Source organism: Buteo buteo, chromosome 1 (genome assembly GCF_964188355.1).
Source record: "Buteo buteo chromosome 1, bButBut1.hap1.1, whole genome shotgun sequence".
Taxonomy (NCBI): Eukaryota; Metazoa; Chordata; class Aves; order Accipitriformes; family Accipitridae; genus Buteo; species Buteo buteo.
The window spans coordinates 28,719,262-28,745,361 of NC_134171.1; the positions used below are offsets into that span (position 1 = coordinate 28,719,262).

At 39.1% G+C, this 26,100-nt stretch overlaps 1 protein-coding gene across 1 annotated transcript in view; it reads right to left on the reverse strand.

Moving 5' to 3' along the window:
- Positions 1 to 18,391, reverse strand: part of GABRA2 (gamma-aminobutyric acid type A receptor subunit alpha2) — a 57,218-nt gene extending 38,827 nt beyond the window's left edge. Inside the window, exons 1-2 of the mRNA XM_075041366.1 lie at positions 18,321 to 18,391; positions 15,640 to 15,755 (exon numbers count right to left, since the gene is read on the reverse strand). Coding sequence (XP_074897467.1) covers positions 15,640 to 15,755; positions 18,321 to 18,391 — 187 coding nt within the window. The remainder of the gene's footprint in view (positions 1 to 15,639; positions 15,756 to 18,320) is intronic.
- Between the last annotated feature and the right edge of the window lie 7,709 nt (positions 18,392 to 26,100).

Here is a 26,100-nt window from a genome sequence, read left to right on the forward strand (position 1 = left end):
CATAGGTCTCAGTCCATGTTCTGACAAATGTGTAGATATTTTATACAAAGTAAAACATCTCCAGTGAAAGAAACCATTCTTCCAGAACAATCAAAAGCCCTGTGTCTAGTTAACAGAGTTGGAAAGTGGGAGACATGGATTCAGATCCCTTTTGCAAATCAGGTAGAGAATAAATAAGATGTTTAAGCTAGAACATACTTCATCCCTGGTGAGAAGGCTACTGTACTGACTGGTGCAGCCCATATCACATCGGGCCAACCAATCAACCAGTGTCTAGCTTGAATCCTGCCAGAATTTAAACATGAGAGAGTTCAAAGCAACCCAGCAGTGCATAACTTAATTGGTTCTTTGCAGGGGGAAAAGAAGAAATGTAGATACTCTCAGCCATTAGGTCATTACTGTTGGAATTCATAGACTTTTGGCACCTCAAGCAACATTTTGACAATCTCAGAGGTATCAGCTGCCAAGTGAGTAAGACAGCAATTAACTATCTAGACATCTTTCTGGATTTTTTTTTCCCTATCTTTTAAACAGAGTATTCCTCCAATTTACAGGTTCATTGTAAAGATATTAATACAACATAGATGCTTTGGTTGTATAAACATTTGAGACAACTGAGTAATTATAAACAGTAGTCTTGACTATGGTACAACTAACAAAGGGAGAAACAAAATGATGAAAATAGAAACAAGAAGGAGTGAATGAAATCATTGGGAAGGGCACTCTAAGCACATGGGTAATATGAAATCTGTTCCCATAAAGCCAAATTACCATGAAATCCACCAAATCAAAATTTGTTCCCTTTTCATTACATCCTCACACACCAAGAAAAAAAAGAATTAAAAAGCATTCAGCTCTAAAATAAACAACAAATGTGAGTCATTTTTAGTTGGAGTTGCACAAAATGTTCAATAGAAACATGAAAGTGAAAATGTGGTTGAGTTTGGCTGGAAAAAATGTGATCTTACTGAGATGGGTTACTTAAAATGTTGAAGTAAAATGAACTTAGCTAACACACAACACATTTGGCAGCAAACCAAAACTACATGGCATTCAAATGAAAAATAAAACATCAGCACTAAACCTTATCCCTTTAGACACTACAGCTTCCATCATGATGCAAAGAGGTTGTATATAATAACCAGGCCGAGTAACAAATGGGACTACTGCACTGTTTACATCAACTGGATGAGCATGATAAAGCTAAAATGAACCAGAGTGCCTCAACACTGTCTAAAAAATGAGACAGAGGAAGACAAAGAAAACAAGAGCACTCAAACAAGGCTGGAAATGGAACGGAGCAGACTTTGACAAAGTGGAGCAGTAATTATTTGGACCGACCTGAATCGGTGTCATCACACAAGTAGGGATGGCAAAGTTATTATTCCCATGCAACCGTATTTCCATTTACTCAGCTTAGAGGCTTGTGCTATTAGAAAGGAAACCATAACATGCAGGTAAGGCAGAACAATTCCCAAAATTATTTCAGATTTTAGAAACTTATATTCAGAAGCCTTTCTCTCTCTCTTTATTTTTTTTAAATGTTTGAATTTTCTGACCTCGGTACTTAAGAGTCATAGAACGTCGTGTCAAATTCTGCTGCATTACCTTTCTAGACTAATTTCAGGTTTAATCTCTGTACTTTATTCCAAGTTGCAGCATTTATAAATCATCCCATTTGGTACACTTACTCTGCCAGCCCCTCCTGTACTCCAAAACACATCTCCCCATAACAGCAGTATCATTTTAAAAAAGCAGCACCTTCAAGTTTTTCTTTGCAGTCATGAAGTGGCAGAGTCTGGGTTTCTTAAGATATGCCTTTATTGCACATGACTCCCTTGATTTTAGTTGCTAGGTTATTTGCTTGTTCATCTCCTCTTACAGAGGTCCAGATGTTTTTCTAACCAAGATCACTCAGCCTAGATTTTCTCCAGGTCAGATTTCAGGTGCCACATTGGCTTACGCTGGTAACACGTCAACTTGCCAGTGAAAGTACAAGTTACGAAAAGCACCTCTCCTTCAATACCTTCCCACATTCCAAACATTAAAAAAAAAAATAAATTCTCATAATTCCCTGGAAGAACACCAGAGATCAAAGTCCTTCCACATCAAGGACATGTGAAATGGCCACAGAAGTCACACGGGAACGATCAAGGAACTGTGATAATATATACATAATACATACAGGATTTCACCCTTTGGCTACACACTACTTCTTCTAAGCTAAAACAGACACTGTCACAGTGCTTATTACTCTTGTTAATTATTCAGTGAAGATTTAGGTAGCATGCCAGAACCCACTGAAGTCAGTGAAAAAGGCTTCCCCTGGTGATGGGCAACTTCAGAGGAAGACTTTGGAGAATGCCTGTCTGTGTGGTCAGCCATGGCAAAAAGAGTTGGCACCCTGGAGCTGACAGAAACCGGCATGAAGCTCTGGGAAGAACAGTCTTGGTTGTTCTGCGGCAAACACTCACTGTTGCCAGAGGTCAGCATTTTCCCAAGGCTTGCTGCTACATATGAATTTCTCATGTATGAAATTTCATGTGTATGAAGTATGAAATTCACATGTTCTGATGTCCCAAAGGCTGATGGAGGTCCTCTAGAGATCAACAGACTTCAGAAAGCACTGAAAATTATGATCCTTTCAGACAGATTAATTTTACTGTCTGCATATAGTGCCTGGTTACTCAGTCCTGGATCGTACACTCATTAAAAATGGAGCTACAGTTCTTTTATCTTTTGCTAGCCTTGTACTTCGCATTCAAGCATGACAGGAACCAATGGAAGGAAAAGGTAGTGCCTTTATTTAATAGATCTGTGTATTAGTGGGCACTCTTAATGCATTTTTTGCAGCAGGAGTCTCGAATATATTTTTAATAGGTAACGCTGTATGAAATTCTGTAATAGCATTTCAGAAGATTGTGACACATTGTCAAAAAAACTAGACAGCATTCTAATCCTTCTACCAACCAGCCAGCAGTTCCTATTTTAAGCCAGGTAAAATAACTATGAAGTACAGGAAATTAACGTTTATCCAGACTACTCTAATATTTTCAAAAAAGCTAGCAAGGACTTACTAAAATCAGCTGGAGGTTGTGTGTATGCTAACACCCTAAATACCCTTATGCACCCTGGGTGCATAAGAACAGGTAGACACACTTTTTCTTGTGCACTTCCCTGATCCCCATGGTTGCTGAAGTGCAGGGAAAGGTGGAATAGAGGTATGGGGTTTGAGACACAGCACAAATCAGACTGGATGCCAAGCTGCTTCTTTTTTATTCTTAACATTTTTTTTGTTTGGCAAGACAACCCATGGGATGGTCATGGATAATAAGCTTCTTGCTAAACAGGAGTCCTGACAAATGACGAGCTCATGGCTTGAATCGAACAAGTACTCCCCAAATGAGCAAAAAATAATAACATGGACAGTAATGGGGCAATCTTTTTTTAAATCCCACTTTAACATGTTACAGAGTTCTAAGTTACTCTTCTGTTATCTCATTAATAATAATAAAAAAAAGGCCTTAGATTAAGGTTGTGTAATGTGCCTACAAGAAGTGTACTGTAGCACTCAAAAGTCCCACGTCTGAGTCACTTGAATGTCTCCAAGCTACTTTACAGATAGCAGTGTTTCCCAGAATCTCCTCTAAAACATACTCCCAGGATGCTCCCAGAGCTTGGATTAAGCAGCCTCAAATTTGTCTTTTATGGTTGCCTGTGACAAGAGAATTCCCCTCTGGCTGTCCATGGGACTTTCAGAACCTATCAGACTTCTATATGTGGAAAGGCTATATATTTGGGACAAGGATCTGCTTTTAATATTAAATTAACAGGGGTTTTTTTATAGGCAGAAAATACAAAACAGTATTTTTTTTCTTTGAAACAATGCCTAATATGAGTTTAATTAGAATCCAGTTTCTTAAAGTGCATATTCTTCTAAGCAGATACTATGGCTTTGTGAAAATGCAGACAGCATCTACCACAGAATATTATTTTAGAACAATTGGTTATTTTAAAAATAGCATATTATGAATTAGCAAACAAGATTATCTGTTCTGGTTTTTTTAAGGTCAACTAAAGACAAAATGCCTGGTAAAAAAAATAAAAGAATTCTCTGACAGCTTTTAGCACCCAGCAGATGGAAAGGGATTATTAAGGATGTGACCACGCCCTTATCTCAAACAACAGACATTTGTATTTCTCCCTTCTCATATTTATTATTTATTTTTCCAGGAGGAAATATCATCCCTTTTGTTCAGAAACTGCATGAGGCAATGCAGTACCAAGTTCACATTTAAAGATCTAGTAGAAAGGAGTTCACTGTTTGGTATTCAATTAATACTATAGACATTGATAAGGACAGTCTGTGAGATGCCATGCCCTCAGGATGGCAGAAGGGTTTTATCAACACAGCACTGAATCTAAGGCTCAAACTTCTGGTTTTCTTCATTTATATACTCCACACTACAACTGCTCCTCGCCTCTTCTCATGCAGAGGGACTTTATGCCTCATTCAGTAAGCCTATAAATTGTGAAAAATATAAATTACTTCAAATAATAAGAATAAAAAGACATCTGCAGTAGCATTTAGATTGTCAGTCAGAAGGAAATATCTAGAACATTAGGCTGGTGTATTCAGGGCAGGAATTGTCCCTTCAACCCACCCCTAAATTCTTGAAGATAAATGCAGACTCTCCTTCCCCCTCCACTCCCTTTCTGCTCTCTGGTGTTGTGCTGAAAGGCTCACACACTTGAAGGAATGGAAAAGGATGGTTCTAATAACTCCCAATCTCCTGATAGAAGTGGTCTGAAGAATCTATTATCTTAGGACAACTGAGAACGGATACAAGAAAGAAAAAGCAGGGAATGTGTTGGAAGACATTACTTCTCTTGGATGAAAGAATCAGCACCAAGCAATGGAGACCAACAAAGAGAAGAACAACTCTTAATGACAGGGCAATCTTTCAGTCAGAAGACACATTGCTTTTCTGACATTAAGGTATTTAAGGGATCAAAAGGATATGATTTTTTTAAATTAAAACAGAAGAAGGTGTTAAATGCAGATAGGTAACTCCAGGAAACTGCATTCACATGAAAGACTGCAAATGCAAGCAGTCTGTAAACACTGCAAGAAAAAAATTAGGAGTTTCAAAAAACTAGTTTATTTAGAAGTCATCTTTCCAGGTGGAATATATCTTCTGTATAAACCTCTCCACTCAGGTCAAATCTGTATTAGAAATTATGTGACCAGTAAAACAGAGCACTGTACTCGGGCTTAGAGATATGGATCTGTTCCATTACCAGTGGTGGATCATACCTGCTGGTTATTCACCCTTATGTACCTTTTCTATTTACTCAGATATAAAAGTCACCCCTTTTGCAAAGTAGTCTGAGGTCTCTGATACATTTTCAGTGTCACTGCTGTGAGAAAAGCCATAATGCACATATAATGGACACGTAGGTTTTACAGTGTACATCAGTTTTTAACTGATTCTTATTGAACTATGTGTCAGAACATAGTGAAGGTCAGGAGTCCATGGCACTGAATTTGGATTGCAATCAATTCCATTAGTCATAACACTACAAGATTACAAGATAGATACTTAACTTACAGTTTGTAGAAGAGACAGATTAAGCAGATGGAACATGGGGCATCCATGTTTTTCCCAAACAAATTGCAGATTAAGATGCATGATCTCTACTGGTTCAACAAAAAAATGCATGTGCAGGACCAAATATGTATGTATGTACATAAAAAATAAATGTTAGATTAAAAAATTTGGTCAGATGCAACTAAATCAAATTGCTGACTGCAGCTACACAACTTCACTAAAATGTTTCATGTCCTCTGATGTGCACAATAATCCCAGGTAAAAGGAAAATTGATTTACACTGCTTTCACAGAGTTAACTGCTCTAATTATTAAATAGCCCTCAACATATGGCAAGGAATTATGGAATGTAAATCAAGAGCCATGTGCTACAAAGTAATCACACAAATGGTTCCCAAATAGCACCACTGTTTCCAGAGGGTTAGCAGAATCATACCTTCCTGATGTACAGACAATTTCAGAGAACTAGTGCTGACATACTCTGCATGATAAAGCAAACTATTCTTAGGATGACAGTGGTAAACAAAACTTCCTTTAGCTTGTGATTAATTTAATTCAAGCATTAACCTGAAAAAAAAAGACCTAAAAATGTGTTTAAAGATTAATCTTGGCATATTAAAGTGCTTTGATTCTTATCATTAAAATTTATTAGACTTTTGACAGTATTAATTCAAAATCTTCTGCTGATGCTTTAATTTAGCTGGCTGGTGAATTGTACAGCAACACAAAATGTTATCCAATATATCCTCTATAGCTGCTTTTTGAGACAGATGACTCATTGTTGAAAAACATTAATGTCAGAAATTTAAATACATGCATATACCATAATGATAAAACTGCTTATGTTATTCTACTTTCAAGTTTCCAAAGGGTATTTGAAAAAACTATCATTCAGCTGTCTTAATCTGCCAGTGTTTAAAAGTGCCCAATGTTTAGTATCACCATTTTACCTCCCTCCTTCGCTCTCCATCTCTATTGTCCTGCCCTCCTGCCCTTTCCCCTGTTCCTTGCTCATAGTGGTTTTTCACCTTGGCTTGTATTACCCTAATGCTAGGTTGTTGAAAAACAGTGTTATGTTCTATTTCGTATCTGTCTCTTGGGAGTCTTTAGAAGCTACTGTTAGATACTACTAGTAGCCACTAATAACAGCTACTAGTACCAACAATTAATACAGACCAAAATACCGTAAAAAACAAAGCAGATGCAGTTTTAATGTACAGGCAATTACAGTGTCCTTCTGCATGATCCTTGTTGATGAAATACCTCTCTCTCTACACACTACTAATGCTAAAAATTGGATGCACTAGATTATGCATTGAAAAGGTTATTGTTAGAAATGGTCACGAAATGGTGGCACTCCAAGAAAACAGAAGCAGGAGTGTGTAGTCAGGAATACTGCCAGAAGCAACAGATCTATCTCAGACCACTCAACAACACCAACAAAATTGTACTGGCACAAAAGGAAGGCCATAGAATCCGTGGGTAGAGAAGGATCTTTGCTTTCTACCTACCCAGGAGTCTGTCTTCACATCATTTCAAACTCCCCAATTCAGTTTCATTAGATATGAAATCTTTCAGGCAGCTGGATGTAAGCGACTGTACCTGGGAGGAGCATAAGGCAAGACTGGGCTTCATACCACAAAAAAAAAAATTGCAAAATTAGACAGCTGCATCTACATGGCATGTCTGGTCTGGATTTGGGGAAAGCTATATTTAGATGGACTGAAATAAATTCGTGGAATTTTGGTCAAAGAAAAGAGTTGGGTGTTTTCTAGAAGGATATATGAAATAGATAGGTATTTAGAAAGGGAAAAGGCAACTATGAAGACAGAAGAAGAAAAAAGGGAAGACCTCCGTCAGGGCAGGATGGAGAGGGCAGAAGGGCAGGATTCTTCAGAAGGGCAGGATTTAGAGGTTCCTGGGTGCTTCCTGAGGAGGTGTTGAGCTCTAGGATACACAGTGTTCTACAGCTTTTCAGTTCCCTGTAAACTGCCTATCTAATGATGACAAAGCAAACTGGGAATGATTCAATGAAGTACAGTGCCTCTCCTTTAAAATACTGTCTTTTTCCATATTTAACCCTTTTCAGGACTCCAGGTTACGGTGATAGCGGGAAAAATGTGGCTAGAGTCACTTTTAGTCCGTTAGTCATTCCCAGCTTCTGAGGAATGTTAGAAAATCCAAGGCAAAGACCATAAAAAAGGGTATGTCCTCTGCATCTTTCCAGACCCTTCCCGTTTACCCCAAATCTTCTATTCATCACAGTGGATTGTTTATTAATAATAAGCCTAAGAATTGTACAACACTGTGCATTCTGCTGTCCAGAGGCAGTCTAAACCTTTCGTCTACACAGGTATTTTTATTCAGCTGTATCTTCCAGAACTGACATTCTAAATTTAATTTTTTCACAGTTGCTAATTAAGATGGAAAATTTCTGCCATTATTTCAATGTTTTGCTAGTTGTTAAGTCACAGAATCTTAGAATAATTCAGTTTAAAAAGCACCTTTGGAAGGTCCAAAGCAGAGCCAGCTCTGAAGACAGATCAGGTTGCCCAGGTCATATTCTGCCAAATTTTGCGTGTCTCCACAAAGATGGAGACTCCACCACTTCTCTGAGCAACCATCACCTCTGTGACTGTGTTGAAAACTACCATCATTGGCCTAAGAGTTATGAGCTTGCCTAGTAAAACTAAGGAGAGGGGGGGGGAAATAATATTTCTTCTTTTTTTATCATTTTAGATTATGTCTTATAAACAAAGATTATATATATTGTTATATTGTTTTCACCACAATTAGGCCTTGAAAGGAGTAGAAGCCTGTTATGGTATGCAGAATATAAATACATAGCAAGAGGTGTGTCTCATGGCAGTTTTTCTTTATGGGGTGCTAAAATACAGGAAATAAAAATATATCTTTGCCACTAGACACTGCAATAACTAAGGTTAAAAAACCCTAATCTTTTCTACACAAAGAAGCTGAAGGAGTTCTGCACCTCCATTTAATCCCAAGTTTTTAGTTTCCATTGAAAATAAAATGTCAAAACTTGACAATGAATTGTCTTGAAAGAAGGTTATGCATGACTATTTGCTTAAATATTGGTTGTTGTCACATGACCAGAAACCATCACTAAACCGGTGATGCCTACTCCTATCACAGTATGATGTAACTACCATTTTTTCTTAAACGAAACATACTCCTAAGGTCCATTTTTCCAGCTCTGTGAAGGACGGTGTATTCCAAATATCATCTGTGTCCCATATATCTAAAACCCAAAATTCAAAGAGCGCCAATGCTTTTATTAACTGCTGGTTTAATAATTCGTCACCTAAAATTTCTTAATACCTTTAGGTGATTATACAATTGAATGAAGAGATCTCTATAGCTTCCTTCTTACGTTCTTTAGTTAACACTCTTTTTTTGGTATACCTTATTAAAGAGAAGATTTGAAACATAACTTTCTGTGTGTCTCCTATACAAAGAATATACAAAACTGAGTACTCCATGGCTACATCATAGCAGTAAACGTTAAAGGATTTCCCTGATACTGCTTGTAAGTACGCCTTTTAGTGTAACCCAGAATACTATTAATTTTGTATTACAAAATGTGTCTCTGTTGCTACAGAATGACTAACATTTTTTTCATTGTAAGCAACACACACATTGATTTCTATATTTTAATTTCACTTTTTGCTTGGTTAAAATCCACTACCAAAAATCCATGAAATCTATGAAAATCCCCCAAAGATATCCTGGATGAATTTCTAATGTGCTTAAATATTTCTGAAAACGTTTTGGAGTTAGACTATTTAAATAATAATTATATTTCCAATTCAGGTGGCATTACACAAATTGTATCATTTCACAAGGGTAATAAAAATTTTGGAACTATAGTATTGCAATCCTTTGGTACCTGGCTATTAAAACTAGTCAGCCTGAGTCGGCTGAGAAGCAGCTCTATATTTCGGATAGCAAACTCATTGCAATATTTATGTAACATGATAAGAGGCCTTAGTGGGAAGCAGTCAAGAGTAGAATACCTTGGATATCAGCAAGGCCACTGCTTTTCAGCCAGTTTCTAAATAACCCAGAATAAATGTATCGCTGAAAAAAGGCGATGTTTGTCTTAGCCCATCAAATCCAGCTGAAAAATTAAACCACCCCGTCAGTCTGATTTACAATGAGCTCCAATGAGCTCCACAGAAATCTGCAATATCTGCTTTCATGTCTTCCTTGTAGCTGAGATAAAAGTAAGCAAAGCCTTAATTCAGCCTTGGTGTCATCAGCAGTATTTCTAGCATTAGAAGCAATGCTGATGGTTTGCCAGGAAAAAAAAAAAAGAAAATACTTAATATATATGTTCAGTGAACTGGGAGATCCTCCCAGACAAGCTCCTTTACAGGCATATTAACTTTACTGTAAAGTACATAGATTTTTGTTAACTCTTGTGAAGCACAGTGTTTTTCCACTTTGTACAGTGCAACACTTTCCCCGATTACAATACTCTGCACAATTGTAACTTGAATTTTATTTTGGTATCTTCACTGTTAATTCATCCACAGACTTTCAATAAATAAATAAATAAATAAATAAGCAAGCAAGCTTCCTTTAGCTCCTTAGTCACTATCCTATCCTACATCATTTTTGCTGTTTTTTTCTTCAGTATCACAACAGTTTCTGAGGGTATTTTACCCTTCCCCTTTCCTACTGATTCATTCCCTAGAATGCTTATAGCTACTGAGTTAGCTCTGTTCCTGGATTTTCGCACCATCTGCACGCCCTGGACAACTAATTAAATGAGATTTTCATACCCTCCTCTCTATTTCTTTTCCATTTCTTACAAGGAATGCTTTTTGCCAATATACATTATCCACAACTCTAACATAAATTAATTTGAGTTTCCCGCTGACTCCTCTGAAAGCACTATTATGGCCAGATTCCACGTGACCCTTCCAGGTATGCCCAAGAAAGAACATATAGTAGTTTACTCCTTTGTATCCCAGCATAACTACACAGATAATGGGCTTTCAGGAAATGCAAGTGCTGCTCTGAATTGCTCTGCACTACCACTGACAGAGAGACATTGCCATTTCCAAAAGATGAAACTGGAACAAAGAAGGGCTAAGGAAGCAACCAGAACTGAGCAGGGGAACTGCACTTTTTCCTTTAAAAACAGTAGTGAAAGGTTTCCTGTAGTGTTCTGCAGCAAAAACAGTCGAAGAACTTTCTTCTAGGATCCTCTGAATGTGTATTAAGCATGATGAAGCTGACAAACACCACTAAGTTTTGAATGCCAGCTAGGGGACTGCTACAGCTACAAACTGTTCTAAAGCTGATTAAAAACTCTGAATCACAGAGATATATAAATACACTGCCCTAAATTTAACATATTCCAGATTATCAGCATATGATCATGGCCTTGTTTCCTGGCAACTGAAGACACACAACTCTTTGATAAACACACACTCACACACACATACATATATATATATATATATATATGTATTTGTCCTGATCTTGGGGGGGGGGGCGGGAAATAGAGTTTTCTGTGAAAAAATGGGGGTTTTCCCTTTTAGCTCATATTGGTGAGCACATCATACAACTTCTAATCACTCTACATTACTACACCAATTCTATGCAACAATATATCCAGGGCTGCAAAGATGAATGATCATACCTGCAAGCGCTCACTGCTCATCATCTCTCTGATAGCAATAATCAGCGATAATCCTTCTCAGTTCAATTTTACTTACAAAATGTTGTGAAAAAAGGGTTTTGGTATCTCTACAAGTGAAACGCAATGGAGATTCTTGTTTAAAGCAATCAGAACATCTAAATGTCACCCTGCAGCAGAGACAGATCCTTCAAAATGGAGCCACAGCAGCATTTAGTTTTCACCTACCTACCGTCTTATCTTCCTCAGTTTTTTAATAACCAACATTCACTTCTTTGGTTACAATGAGAATGCTGTTCCTGAAGCTGGTGAGACTGATTACAGTTTGTGGAAAGATCCTCAAATTGTATAAATTTGCATAGCTCTTTTCAATGTTAATATGGCAGTTGAAAATCTGGCCTTCCGGCTATGAAGTCCAGTCCTCTGTCCTTGTAACTTCCCTTTGTGGTTTTTTTCAAGATTTAAATTTTATATTTTCTATGTCTTCTATTCAATTATATTCCATAAATTTGGGAGAGTAGAACTGACAGAAATTCCATAGCTGCTGGAAATGATCAATTTCAAATGTGAGAAAGGAGGCTGACTAGCTTATGGAGATGGTAAGACTACTGAAGTATCCAACGTTGTATCAAAATCCTAGCACTATCTCCATTCCTTCTCCCTTCCTTCCTCTTTTTCATCTTTAAAAAGAAGTTACCATTTTAAAAAATATGTATGTTTTTGCTGATGCACCTAATACAGAAGAACATCAACATATTAAAAGATGGGACTGCCTTAATCTATGTCCCTTTTTCCTTTAAGAAAAGGAAATGTCTGTGCATGGGGCAGAGGAAAGCAGAAAGAGCAGACAGATAATTCAATCACTTCCAGGTTTGAATACTCCTGTATCTCAGCTTCAACATTCTGTTGTCTCATTATTTGAAGATCTAAGTTCTCTTTTGGTCCCTTACTTAGTGCTAGTGTCCACTGTTTTGTGGATTTCTTTTTCTATATGCTAATAAAAATGAAAGGATTTATGGAAAAGTGCTACCCTGTGTCTTGCAAACATTACAGCAAATAAATAGAAAATACCTTCATGATTTTGAAGAAAATCAGAAACAATCAAACTCTTTTATGACTTGTCATTTGCATGGCTGTATTTCATACAAATTAGTGCTAACGACACAGGGAATTTGTTTTAAAACCAAACTTGTAATTTATTTTTATGTCTAAACAGAAATGACATCCAATGTTTGGGTAAAACAGTTCATGTCAGAACTGAAAGTGCTGTCAAAAGTGTTCCAGCTGCAGTCCTGTGCTTAGCATAAAATGAGTACAGAGCAAAATTTATCTCCCCTTGAATACCCTCATGCCTATTCGTATCAACACAGTAGGTCGGGGTATTATCTAAGTCATATGAGATGTCTCCGGCTTCAGGGGACAGTGCAGTGTCTTCTTTTCCCTACCCACACCCATTTTGCAGGCTATTTCATCACTATAGTGTTCAAACATCATTCAAGGATCCCAGCTGCTAGGACAGCCATTAGCCAACAGCCAAAACCTGTTTATACAACAGAGCTGCATCACCAGTGAAAGTTAAAGCTGCCTTAACAGCCTATAGAAAATAGTACTCAGTTCTGAAGTGTATTTATGTATCAGCAAAGCATCAAGTTACATACTGTAAGTACTCACACCGAGTCTCCCAGTAAAATTAATCATAGATCTATCCCTAAGTTCAAGAACGAATTCCCAGACAGACAATTTTACTTAGTTGGATTTATATATATTCTTTGAAAGAGCCTATACGTTTCCATTTTGTTGGTCAATAGCTAGCTAAAATGCCAGTGTTAAGCTAACACTTTTCATTATTAAAAACATTTTTGAGATGCATAATTATCTACAATGAGCTGAATTTTTGCTGTAAGACATCTCTGAAAATGTCTTTCACAACAGGTGAAAGTGGGCTGGTGAACAGCTCTTGCTTTCAGAAGACTTTAAAAGAATCCATCTCAGACCCTGGACTATTTCTGTTGTAGCACGTTAGGCCAGATTGTGATCTCAGTCATAGTAGTGTAGCAGGATAATGCAAGCTGCTATGCTAAAGTAAATGCTCTACTGGTTTCAACTGAATTATTTCAGATTCATAAAAATGCACGTAGAACAGAATTGAGACTAAGTATATTAAATTAATGACATGTGGCATGGTCAATATGCAATAGTCTATACAAAATCATTTTTAAAAACTATCAGTACTCACTAGGCACATAGTATTTAAAAAAAAAGATTAATTATTTCAGTTTTTCTTTTATGAGTACAGGTTAATAGAGAAAGAGGAATAAAGTGCTACAAAATTCCTGAAATATGAAACTCCACAATTACTAAGCATTATGTACAAAAGCATTGTTTGGTATATTTCACATCATGAATTATCACAATTGGCTTTTACAAGAGTTCTTTTAAACTATGAGAATCCATCCATCCACAACTGAAGTATTCTTGCAGATTAAGATTAATGTATCATGAATCATTATGGTTTAATATGCATGATACGGTTTCATTTCACACATGTTCTGCATGGGTTGATTGCCATGTATGCCAATATCAAACAGATGTTAATTCTTTCATTTTTATGCTCCCAAAGTATATTTTAATGACCTAGGAGGCTTGGCAAAGAAAAAGAGGGAGGTATTTTGAAGTAGATTTAATGGCAAATCTAAAATAAAAATCCATTAGAAAAATAATTTTTAAAATTCATGTTTTCAACAATATAAATTTTAATATGAAAAAGAACACATGATATGCAAAGGAACTGCAGACTGCTCTCATTAAATGGCACGTTCCTTTTTGTAAACAAGAAAAGAATTTTTCATTATTTTTCTAATAAAAAACATGATTTTAAAAGTCCTACCAATTAAACACAAGCTTTGTGATATGAAATGTTTCTGCAAGTCACCTGCAAGGCATTGTATGTTTTTAGTATGCCTAAATTCTTAAATCTGGGTATTTTGCAAATAAACTGAATCTCCATGTAAAACATCACTATATAAATTCTCACATCAGCAGTGCTGTATGTCTCATTTTATGGATCATCTAAATTAAAAAGTCCTTAAATATAAAATATTTCACAAGTCTCCACTGTAAGAGGCCAGAAGTGGAAATGAAAAGGTATCCTAGGTTAAGATTAATGTATAATGAGAAAGCTGTTTCCAGCCAGCACCAACTCCCACTTTATGCTGTGTCAGATGCAAGACAAGATTCTCCAGAACCAGAACAGCAGCAGAGCCACAGGTCAGGATGGAAGAGCGTTGGCTAAAAATTGTGAGCTTTAACTAATTCCTAATTTGATCAAATGGACTTGCTAGAGTAATTTCCATGGAAGTTAGAGCAGGTCTGTAGCTTTGGGCCTGATCTTACTGAAATCAACAGGAACAGGAATGGCTCCCAGGGATTTTGCACTAGAATTAGTTCTAGCAAGCTGAAACAGTCTCCAGGTTGAAAATTACAATTACTGAAACTGTTACGAATAATAATAGTAGCAGTGATATATTTGATACATAAATATTTATGTTACATAGTATAAATAGCAGATTAAAAAAATAGTAGATAAAATACTATCAAAAACAAGATATTCTGCCCCTCCCCATACCATGGAGATCTTTTTTGTACAGTAATACTTCGAACACCAAACAAATTATTTAAATTTCTTGCTTACATTCTTACATGAGCTGGCATACAGCTTTAAAATGAAAATATGAACTGACATTTTGAAAAATAACTGACAGTCATGGCACAAGAATGCAGTGACCTCTGTCCTCCAATATTCCCTTTTTTCTTTTTTTTTTCAAGTGCCCAAATACATGCAAGGTACACAGAAACAAAATGCTAATTACCAGTGAAACCCTAATTCCAAGGAAGTCAAAAGTATCACATTCCCATTGAATTCACTGGGACAAGGAATGAATCTAAAATGTGGATTTTACACACACCACACAAAACACTTGTGCAGATTTCTGAAAACATACACTCATCGCATTGCAGGGAATCAAGCCTGCATTCCTTGCTCAACCAATATTCCCTGACTGGAATAACAGCTTTAGATGTTATTTTTGTTCTCGTTCTGTTTTACTATGTTAAATCACCAGATTGTTTTTCTTTTTACTTAAGATAAATGTGTGAAAGTGCCTCCTTTCCATTCATAGATGTTATCTTCCTCAAACTTCAAATGATTCAGCTGGGTGAATATAGAGTTATAAATAATTTATCAAGATACATACCAGTTGTTAGGGAAAAAAAAAAAACTGAAGGAAGAATATCACTGCATAAAATCTGAACATTAAAACTGATTTTTTAAAAATCAATCTTTAATTGTTTTTATTACCTCCTAATCCAGGTCTGAGACGATTATCATAACCATCCAGAAGTCTGTCTAGAATTCTTGTAAAGATGGTGATGTTATTCTTAGCTTCATCTTCCAGGGAGTCAGCCAGCACTGATCTAAATGGACATTTTACATTTTAGAAAGTGCTAGATATGTTTCAAAGTACATTCAACATGCAGTTTTTGCAGGCTGGCCTTGAATATTTAACTTGCTGCCCTCCAACAGGAAGGGTGTAGTTAAGAGTATATGAATACACAATTTATATGTAACATGTTCAGAAACATAAGAGTTGACGATATACTATTTAAAATTTCCAGGAAGTCATTTTCCAGTAGCCTCTACTTCTGCCCAACATTGCATCACCGTGAGCGCTACTTCAAGCTCCACTAACACATTTAGCTGTGCAGGTGCAAAAGCCTAGAAGAGCTTCCCGGGCCTCGGTGGCGCGTCACTCCTGGACTGATAACCTGGGCTCCCACGCGCAAAACTGTCTCCTGCCAGCTCTCCCCTATCTGTCCTCACCTAAGTATACTCAGTCTCTGGGTAAATCCTGTGGATATGCTTCCACCCAATGGTCATGTAACGTACATGACCAGAAGAACTAACATGAGGGAAAACTCCAGCGATCATGCTCAGGGAGTCCTCTGATGTCAGTGCTTGGTGGGTGGGAACAACAATGCTGACGAGCAAGCTGCAGGATAGCTGTGCATAGCCTTCACGTTTCTAAAATGCTGTTTTGTTATAAAAAGCACTCTCTGATGTTCCACTAGATGCAGACAAACGTTATAAAAGTTGGATAGAAGAAAAAATCATAAATGAAGTGTCAAGAAGAATCTCTAGATCATCGATCGTTTCAAACTTGCCCGATAAAGAAAGAGATGTTACAGCCTTTACGGGTCATACCTCTGTGGAAAACACTAGGGGCTGGAACACGGATCTGCTGCCCAGCCAGCCGTGGTGCTGAGCAGTCCTCTGGGACCTGGACACCCAGACCAAAGGTTTTGTATACCAGGGAAACACTCCCATGCAGAAAGCCTTACACATGCAAGTGTTACTGTGCCAACAATTTTAAGCACCGTGCATGTGAAATGTGTGAGCTCATCAGACTTACCTACTTAATACCGCAATATTAGTACCAAGGAAGTAAGCCTCGTATGTTAGACGCATTATCATTTATACCTTTTTTGGCCACCTAAATTTTTAACCTGAAATGTTTGAGTATTTATCATCTCTAAATGAACTACTGATCAAGGCATTCCGAATGCCATAAAAACAAGCATCTTTCCTTCCTCCTCCAAAACAAAAGCAGGTTTGGGTGACATTCTCTCTAAAGCAAGCTAGAAAATGATTAAAGACAGGGCTTTATGTTGGTCCCCAATTCAACAGCATGGAGGAAGTATTTAAATGTAAATCATTGCAGGTCTGTGCTTTCCATCACATAAACCACCGAATCGACCAAAATCAGATAACTTATAAAGAACACACCAAAATTTCATGTGTGATTTTACTGATGTGAGAGTTTTTTCTTAATTTAAATTACTGGATGGCTCATTTTTCATTTTTAAAATCTATTTCTGTACTGTAAGTCTCTGCCATTTTTTAAGCTTCTTTTTGAGACACAACAGTTTTTTGAACTCTAGATACCACTTAAAAATTAGATCACACAATTAGATCAAATTAGGGTCAAATCCTGCAAACTTTACTCGGGCATAAACTCCTTAATTACGCATGTAGTCTCTTTGACGTCAGTGAGATTACTCACTTGAGTAGGGTTTGCAGGATCAGGCCCACTGTGACTCAACTAATACTGCACCGCAGTTAGGCATAAAGTGAAATGGGAAACATAGTTTCAGGAAGTATTTTGTTCACTAGGAAATAGACAAAAATAAATGCAGACTTCTTAAATCATTAGGAAACTTGCATTATTTAGCTTACGACCCTTACCATATTAGGACAAGACCTACTGCAGTCAGACCCAAAATAAGTAAAACGAAGTTACAAACTACAATTAATTGCATGTTTAGGGACTGTGAGCAACACAAAACTATTATGTGTTTAAAATTACTTTCTCTTATGCTGTCACTTTAGAAATGGGGAACTTTAAACAACATGAGAAAAGTTGATTAATAAATGAGGCTATTGTTTTATTGTATGTGATTGTGAAGTTGTATGCTATCTCCACCTAGAGGTTTAAAGCTTAAGTATCATTTTGAATTCTGTTATGTTGACCAAAAAAAAAGACCAAAAAAAAAAGGCATGCCCGTATTAAAAAATATGCGAGCAGTATTTTAGAGACTGTGATTTGCTGTTTGACTTCACGATAATCTACCTCTCCATCTTAACTGTTCCGTACAGTACAGAATCACAGTGATACAGTAACTCCAATAAATCTTTAAGAGATCCAGTAAGGCATTTAAAGGAATTATTTTTTTAATGGTGAAACAAAGCATCAATTCACAAACTGTTTAAGGACAAGAGATTAGGCTTATACGGTCCCTAGACCACCTTCTATGGCATTTGCTCTGGAAACTATGTAATACTGCATTCAAACAGCTATGAAAGATTTCTTTTTTTATTACATTACTACATACTATACTTTTATAACCCCTCACACAAGCTTACCCTCAGCAGATCGTAACATACATGTTTGTAGTGAACAACAAAATTAAACATCCTCTCACCTTGTTGGTAGCCACACCAATAAAACGAGAAGAACCAACTGCATCTCGGAGAGTGCCAGCTTCCTCTTCATCGCTGCTCTTTGCAAAACCTAACCGTGCAAGAAAAACACAAACCCACTCTCAGCTACAGCCAGTCTCCGCCAAGCAGTGCTTTCAACTTAACCCGAGGAAAAATATGTCACTTCAGCGGAGAAAGGAAACCACTGGATTTCTGCAGCACTTTTCACTACTAGCAACTTATTGTATCTCCATCTTTCCCAACGATCCTGCTCTGTGCAAAGAGGCAACGCATGATCAAAAGTGGCATGTGAGCAGACGCATCAGATGCTTCCCTTTTCCGTAAGCTGAAAGCCCCAAGACGAAAAGGAACAAAAAATTAAAAAAAAAAAAACAACCAACCACCAAAAAAACCTGTATGTATAAAAAGACCGGGGTTTAAGCGTTCCTCGCCTCGCTACGGCACACCGCAGCCGGGGGGGGCGGCGGGCGGGCGGCGAGGGAGCGTCGTGCCATTCGCAGGGGCTCGGTGCGGGGACCGCGGGCGAGCCGCCCCCCGCCGCCGCCGAGCGCCCAACACGTTTGACAGCTGCTCGGCAAAACACCGGCGACAGCCGCCGGGGGCGCGGGGCGGGGGCGGCGGGGGCCGGTAGCCCCCGCAGGGCGACAAGTTGCGGACCGCAGCGGAGCCCTGCCCGCCTGCCACGGGCGAGCGCTGCCCGCGGCCGTGAGGGGCCACGCCGCCGGCCCCCGCGCTGCCCGCGGCGGGCGGGGACCCCCGGGGACCCTACCTGGGAGCAGCGAGCGGGCGGCCGGGGCGGGAAAGGGGGGGGTGGGTGGGGGGGGGGAACGGCGGGAGGGCGCTGACGGCGAGCGGGGGGCAGGAGGCGGCGGGGAGCGCGGGGCGGCGGCGAGCGCGGCCAGGACGGAGCGGCTCCCCAGCGGCGGGCGGGCGCGCGCGCGTGCCTGGGCGCGCGGGGGGCGGCGGGCAGCGCGCGTGCCGCTGCGCGGAGGCGGGCGGGCGGGCCGGGAAGGTGGGGGGGGGGGGGGGGGGGGGTTCGGCGCGGGGAGCCGCGCGTGCCGGCGGGCGGCGGGGCGCGGTTCGGCGGGGCGGGGGGGGCGCGTCAGGGCGCGGCGCCCACTGCCCCCGGGCCGGTGTGCGGGGCGGGGAAGATGCAAGTCACCCTGCTGAAACGGCGGCTCCCGCGCGAGGGGGCTCCCGTGGGGCCTGACGGACAGACAGACAGACAGGCAGCCTGCGCGGAGCGGGCGGGCGCGGTAACTTGGCCGCGGCGCGAACGGTAACGCGGGGGGCGACGAGCGACGGCCGGGCCGACGCAGCACGTTTTCCGTGGCCCTTCTCAGCCTTTCGGTCACCTCTTGCGAAGTGCGCGTTCCGCGGGGCATCGCCCCACCAACCACCCTGCGCGCTTCTCGGTCTGCTGCGGGAGCAGCCGCCAGCACCCGGCTCCCACCCTCGCTCCGAGGCTCCCTCATTAATATTCCTTTCCCCACTTGCCCATTGGCACAGTCTAATTGAAATGCAGAGAGAAGAAAAGTCTGTCATTTAAAGTGAGCTCAGGATGCAGGCAGCCAAGAAAACAAACCTTGCTTTTCTGCTCAGATTGCATTACTTTCCGTTGTATTGTCTTTTAAAGCACGTCGCCCTCCTTTCTTAGACGCAGACCTTCTTTGGTAGGAACTGGACCGCTGCCGGGATTCATTCCCGTTGATTTTAGGTTTTCCGGCGCAAGTAGATCAGGACAGGCTTGGCAATTAAAGATAAGGGTTTATATTTAGTGTACCCTCATTTTGCATTGTTAACTCGGAAATAATTAAATAACACCAGCAATAATATTGCAGCTTCTTTTTTTTTTTTTTAAACCAATCTGTATCCATCTCCTTTCCCTTCAATCTGTTAATTGCAGAAAACGCAGCTCTCAATTATCCTATTAACATCACTGGCCTACCTGCTTACTGCGTTTTGACTGAAGTTGTTTTGCTAAAGTTTGGTTCCGAATCATGACCCGTTCCAAAATGAACATGTGAAGTTGCATGCACAGACGTAGTGGGTAAAAAAAAAAGAAGAAAAAAAAAATATTTTCTTCGGTTAACTATAGAATCAATTATAAAAATTGGAGGATTCTTTTTCCTACTCTCCTTTCTGCTGTTTTTCCTCTGTTGCCTGCTTCCTAATTGTTGCTGCTTGCAACTGGAGGTCCCCTTGTTTTCCTTCTCTAGTGGCTTAATGATTCCACGGCAGAGCATGAGAGGCAAAAGGAGGAAAAGTGCTTGGGCTGTCAGCATGATCTGCTACTTCCAACTTTGAGATATATCATAACTTGCAGTAAGACTGGGAAGAGAGATGGAGCAAGCTGGATTTCTTTGTTTTTAAATAGCGAGTAACACGACAGCCTAAACTGTGGGAAATGACAATGGTAAGGACAGAAGTGCAAAAACACTCAGCATTCAGCAGCCATCTAACTCTGGACGTGCCTAAGGTACGAGGCCCTTCTCTTTCCCTTTCCAGATGTGAAAAAATTCCTCTGCTTACAGTTCTTCGTTATCTGATCAGTTAAGCATCTGTGGTCAAGCTCAAGTCTTCTTTGGATCTACCTGCAAGTTCCCACGTATTAGGAATTAACAGCTGCAGAATTGACAACTGATACTAAAGGCAGAATCAACACTCACAGTAAAGAAAACTAGTTTTAACTACTTGTCCTAAGATAGACTGACTTCACAAATATCAATATGCAGAAAAAAAATCACTAAAAGTGAAGAGCCTTCATGATGTATTCTAATGTGAAGTACATTACATAATAGAAACGGAATAATTTTTTTCCACAGGTATTCATGGCATTCCTTCCCAAAAGACACTTCAAGTAACCGTAATACCAAACTAGAATCTAGTCTTTGTATGTGAGTTGCATCAAAAAATAGAAAAACACATTTGTTAAGGAAAGCAGTCACAGTAGCTCCACAAGGAGCTATGTGATAGCATATTGTCATTCTTCAAAAGCCACATGGGGTAGGTATGTATTTATAATGAGCTTGTGCTCAAAGCCTTCCCCCGGAAAAATGTGCTGGGTTTTAGGCTCTAATCACAATTATTACCTGTGATGTTCTTTGAGATTTACCATAGCTTCATGCATTGAAGTCACACTTCAGATAAACCACATACCTTAAAAGTATCAGAAACTTGAAAATAACCCCTCATTCCCATTTCAGACAAGTTGGACCGCCCTATGGGGCATCCCAAATCACAGGGAAGCGGAGTACAGGGACAGACTACTGAGGCTGTGAGAGATCAGAAGCAATATAATTACTACCAGAGAGAAAGGTCTTTATACTAGTCCCATACGCTTATAACCCATGCTGCTGATGAACTAGAAGGCATTTGAGGAGAAAAGTGTGCTACTGCTGGGGTTTTATTGTTTTGTTGGGTTAGGTACATGCATGGCTCACAAACGCTGGATGTGTTAGCTCTTGTTGGTTAGAAACGGCGCGCTTGAGCCCCCCAGGTGCATAATCAACAGTGAACTCTCTCTTCCCTTCTGCCTTATAATTTGCGGATTGTATTGAATGCTGTCATTCATTATTGAATTTCAGTTAGCTCTGAGTCATATGCGGCGTCCAACGTGTCACCTGGGTTTGTGAGACTCTCCTGAGTCCTGATGCAAGTGCCCTGGAAGGTGGGGAGTCATGCCGTTGGTTTGAATAGGACTTGAAACAGTCCACTGGAAGGCAGCAGGTCTACAAATTGTTACTTTCAAAGTATAACCAAATTATTTTACTCAAAAAGGTTTATTTCTTTTCTGCTATATTTGCCAAAATATATAAATAGAATTCAATCCCTTTTTTGATATTTAAAAATATCTTTAAAAAAAGGACCCTACAATCCTATTATTACCCCTTGCCAAGGATCTCAAAGCTCTGCACATGCTGATAAATAGTGTTTCACAATACCTCTGTGAGATTGGAATGACTTCCTCTGTGAGGACAAATTGAATAGCAGGGCAGGTATGGGACATTGCTTAAGCAATTCTTCCAGTTTAGAGGTAATAGAATCACAGGAGAGGTTAAGCCCAGGCTAGTCACTGTCCATACTGCAAAACACTAAATTGAATGCTTCCTTTAACATTTTGCTTAAAAGAATCATTTAGATAACAAAGTTACACCATCCTTCAGGCAGAATAAATTACTTAAAAACGGTACCTCTGATTTGTAGCCACTAGGGAAGTGGCAGTAAACATTTTTTTGTCATGGACATAATCAAGTAATGCCAAACAGAACTTAATGCAGAATGCTGATGTAGGGTACGTTCTGCAGTATACCAGTTCCAGACAAAAATTTTTGGCAGATTGAGGTAATCATCATATACTTTGTGCTGCTTGAGAATAATCCTCACCCTTATATCTAGGCCAGCAACACTCTTAGCTGTAAGCATAAAAACAATAATCATTGGAGTTCAGTGAAGTGATGCATATATGTGAAAATCGAAGTGATATATCAGAAATTTTTATATATGATATAGCAGTGGATTTTTTTTAGTATAAACAATGCTTTTTATAAATGTTTTAATCTCTAAAAAGGCATAAAGCACATCTCAATCCATATGATGTTAATTATTGGAAAGTCTATTTTATTTATCCTTTTAAAATTTCTATTTATATTAATGAAATAGTTAACCACCCATGTATAAATGCAAGTGTTTGAGATATGTAATCAAGATACAATGTCTATGTAATTTTAAACATGTATGTCATGTTATTTTATTTTATTTTTGTGAATAATGACAAAATAAATAATTGAAGGGGGAATTAATTTTTGACCCAGTCAGTTCCTAGACTGGTTCATCATACTGCTACATGGATGCTAATCTGAGCAAAAAGAAGGGAAGAACTGGCTCCTTTCAGGAGCAGCTCCACATTATGCCCCACTGAATGATGATGGAAATAAGATTTCTGTAAGAAAAGAAGACTCGGGTCTCCAAAGTTCTTCTAGTCACTGACTTTCTGCAAGATTGCACCCCAAATCCCTCAGAGAGGTGAAATTATTTTGAAATGCACCATTCAACAACAGATGCTGGTATAATAAACAAGAAAGCAAGAAAAATCTTACAGCCTTAGGCGGTACCCATTGTTATAAGCGCCTGAGCAACTTTTAATCTTTAGTGTTTTCCATCTAGCTGTGACACTCCCAGATTGGGAAGAGTTGCTGTGCTTGTTCAAAAGCTTTAACTATCATACAGGCTTCCTGATTGAAGAGCAGAAGTAAAGGGCCAGTGCCGCCTTTATTTCAAGTGTGTGTAATCAGCTTTAAGTTACTTTCCGAAGTGCACTAGGAAGTTCAGCAGAACAGGAAATTAAAATGAGCTTTCCCATCTTACGTGTTGATGAGTGTTTTTTCTTTCCCAGGATTATACTTCTCCCAGATTTGAACCTTAAAAACCATATGAGGATTTTTAGTCTTCTCCAGATACACCGAGATCTACAGAAAGAATGAGCGGAGTCTTTGCAGTCTTGCATCATCCTTTTAGAGTAGGTCTTCCTTGATGGGACAAACATAAGGCAAGCAGCAGAGGGCAATGCAACACATGCACCAGCTGGGACGGGAAAACTCAGATAAATAGAATTGGCTCATAACTCTTGGTTTGAGTGAGAGGAAGGGCAGATCTGCTTTTATAAAAGCAACAGTTTGCTTCAGCTGCAAATTCCTGTTTTCTTTTCACATCTATGGGGAGTTCACATATCACAGCAGGCTGAAAGTCAGTTTACAGCAAAACAAGACCTTTGATCTGGGGAGACAAGACAGAATGCAGAAAATGCAAATATATGCTAAATAATTTCATAAATATCTTTACATTTGTGTTACTTGTACAAACACAGTCTATTTTATCTTTCAGCTGTTCACTCAAGTATTTCTTGGACTCTGAAGATGTTTTTCACGTAAAGCAACACAGATCTGTGATGTTTCATGTTCCAGGTGTCCAGCTTGGAGCAAGTAGAGCTTGTTTATTAGAGGGATAGAAATATACAGCATTTCTAAAAATCAGCATCACAACACAGAACTACTTTGAGATTCATTTTGTTTGAATATACTTTGAAGTTCAAAGACAAATTCTCTTCTATTGCTACAATGAGATTGATATTCAGAGAAAATTTTACAGACATAGGGCCACTTACGATTGACCTTTTTTCCGGGAATACAAAGAAAGGAGAGACACTAGACTTCTGCCACCTCGTGTTGCCCACAAAATTGCCATGTGCTGACTTTGGAATCTGGAAATACCAGGAATCATTCGTCAACAGCTGTCTTTGCTTCTGCAAAGACCTCATCTCCCCTCTTCACTAGCTAATATTGGCCACACTAAATTATGTTCAGTGCACAGGAATTTATCAATGACCAATGAATTTGCCTAAGCCCTAAGGCCCCAGACAGCTTCTGAGAGAATATGCTTCTGCACATCTTTTTCCCCCATCATAATGCAGTCTGTAGGCAGATGATGCAACAGAGCAGTGAATATTTCTGTGTCTAAAATATTTAATTAATTAATTAAAATCTGCTTCTGGAGACTCAGTAGCATGAACAATTAGTAAAAACAAGCAGAAAGTTAAATGGAATATAGCGTGACAAACAAGGGGATTACCAAGGGATGCATTTCCGAGACAAACTGGTTTAAAAGGTACTGTCTTTTGTGAACAAGCACAAGTCACTCTAGAACAAAAAGCATGATACAGACCTTCAGATTGCCTAAAAACTGCTGAAATTAGCTGCTGACAGGTTTGAGCAGAAAAAATCATGGGGTTTTTTTTATTCCTACTAAGAAGGCATTGAAATTTTGAATTTAAAAAAATGGATGTTTTTCTGAAGTCCTATAAAAAATTTCAGCCTTTGCCCTAATTTCAGTGCTGCTTAAAAGAATGGCCAAAATTCATTTAGCAGTCTGCTCAATAACTGCTCCTAGTCAGGAAAGCTTTTGTTGCTGATCCAAGATTACCTTATCTTGGGTGGCAAAAAATCTGCATTTTAAAAATGATTCTGCCTCCCAGGACATCAAAGAGTTTCCTCCTGCCTGTGACTAATGTTAGCTAAAAGACACGCGAAGGTGTTCTTCTATCACTAACAACAAATAATCCAAAGACAGTTCTAACATGAAATGTCTTGCCTAGATTCAACAAGAACAACAAAATAATCACATTGCTTCATACTGAGTCAACATAAATCTAGCTTCTTTGTCTATGGAGTCTAGATAGTAAAATTTAGGAGGAAGAACGTTGTGCTTTGTCCCATGTTTGTTAGAAAAAAACATAAACCACACAATTGCTTATGATGTAGTTGTAGCCTGTGACAATCTGTTCACATTTTGCAAAAACATTGAGCTATTTATAAACATATCTGGTTAAATAATTGTCATTATAGTATTTTTATACATTTAAAAGAAGAATTTAGCTTTTCTGCATGCTGCAGGTGACATATTATGCAGGATGACAATTAAATCATAGTAAAGACATTTGCATAAACAAACTGCTAGATTTCAGTACCTGCTGTCTGTATTGCTGTTTCCTAAATTGTCCCTTGCTGCACCAACAGATAGAGAGATCACGAAGTCCCTAGCCAGGCAGATGAGAACCTCCCCAGCTCTTGAGGAGCTGGTTAGATGGATTCGCAGCCAGCTCTCCCGGAGGAGACTGAAGTAACCAAGGATGCACAAATCCAAAACGCTCCTAGCATGCACCTAAGCTGGCAGTGTGAATGCTTCCCCCACTCTTCCATGCTTCAG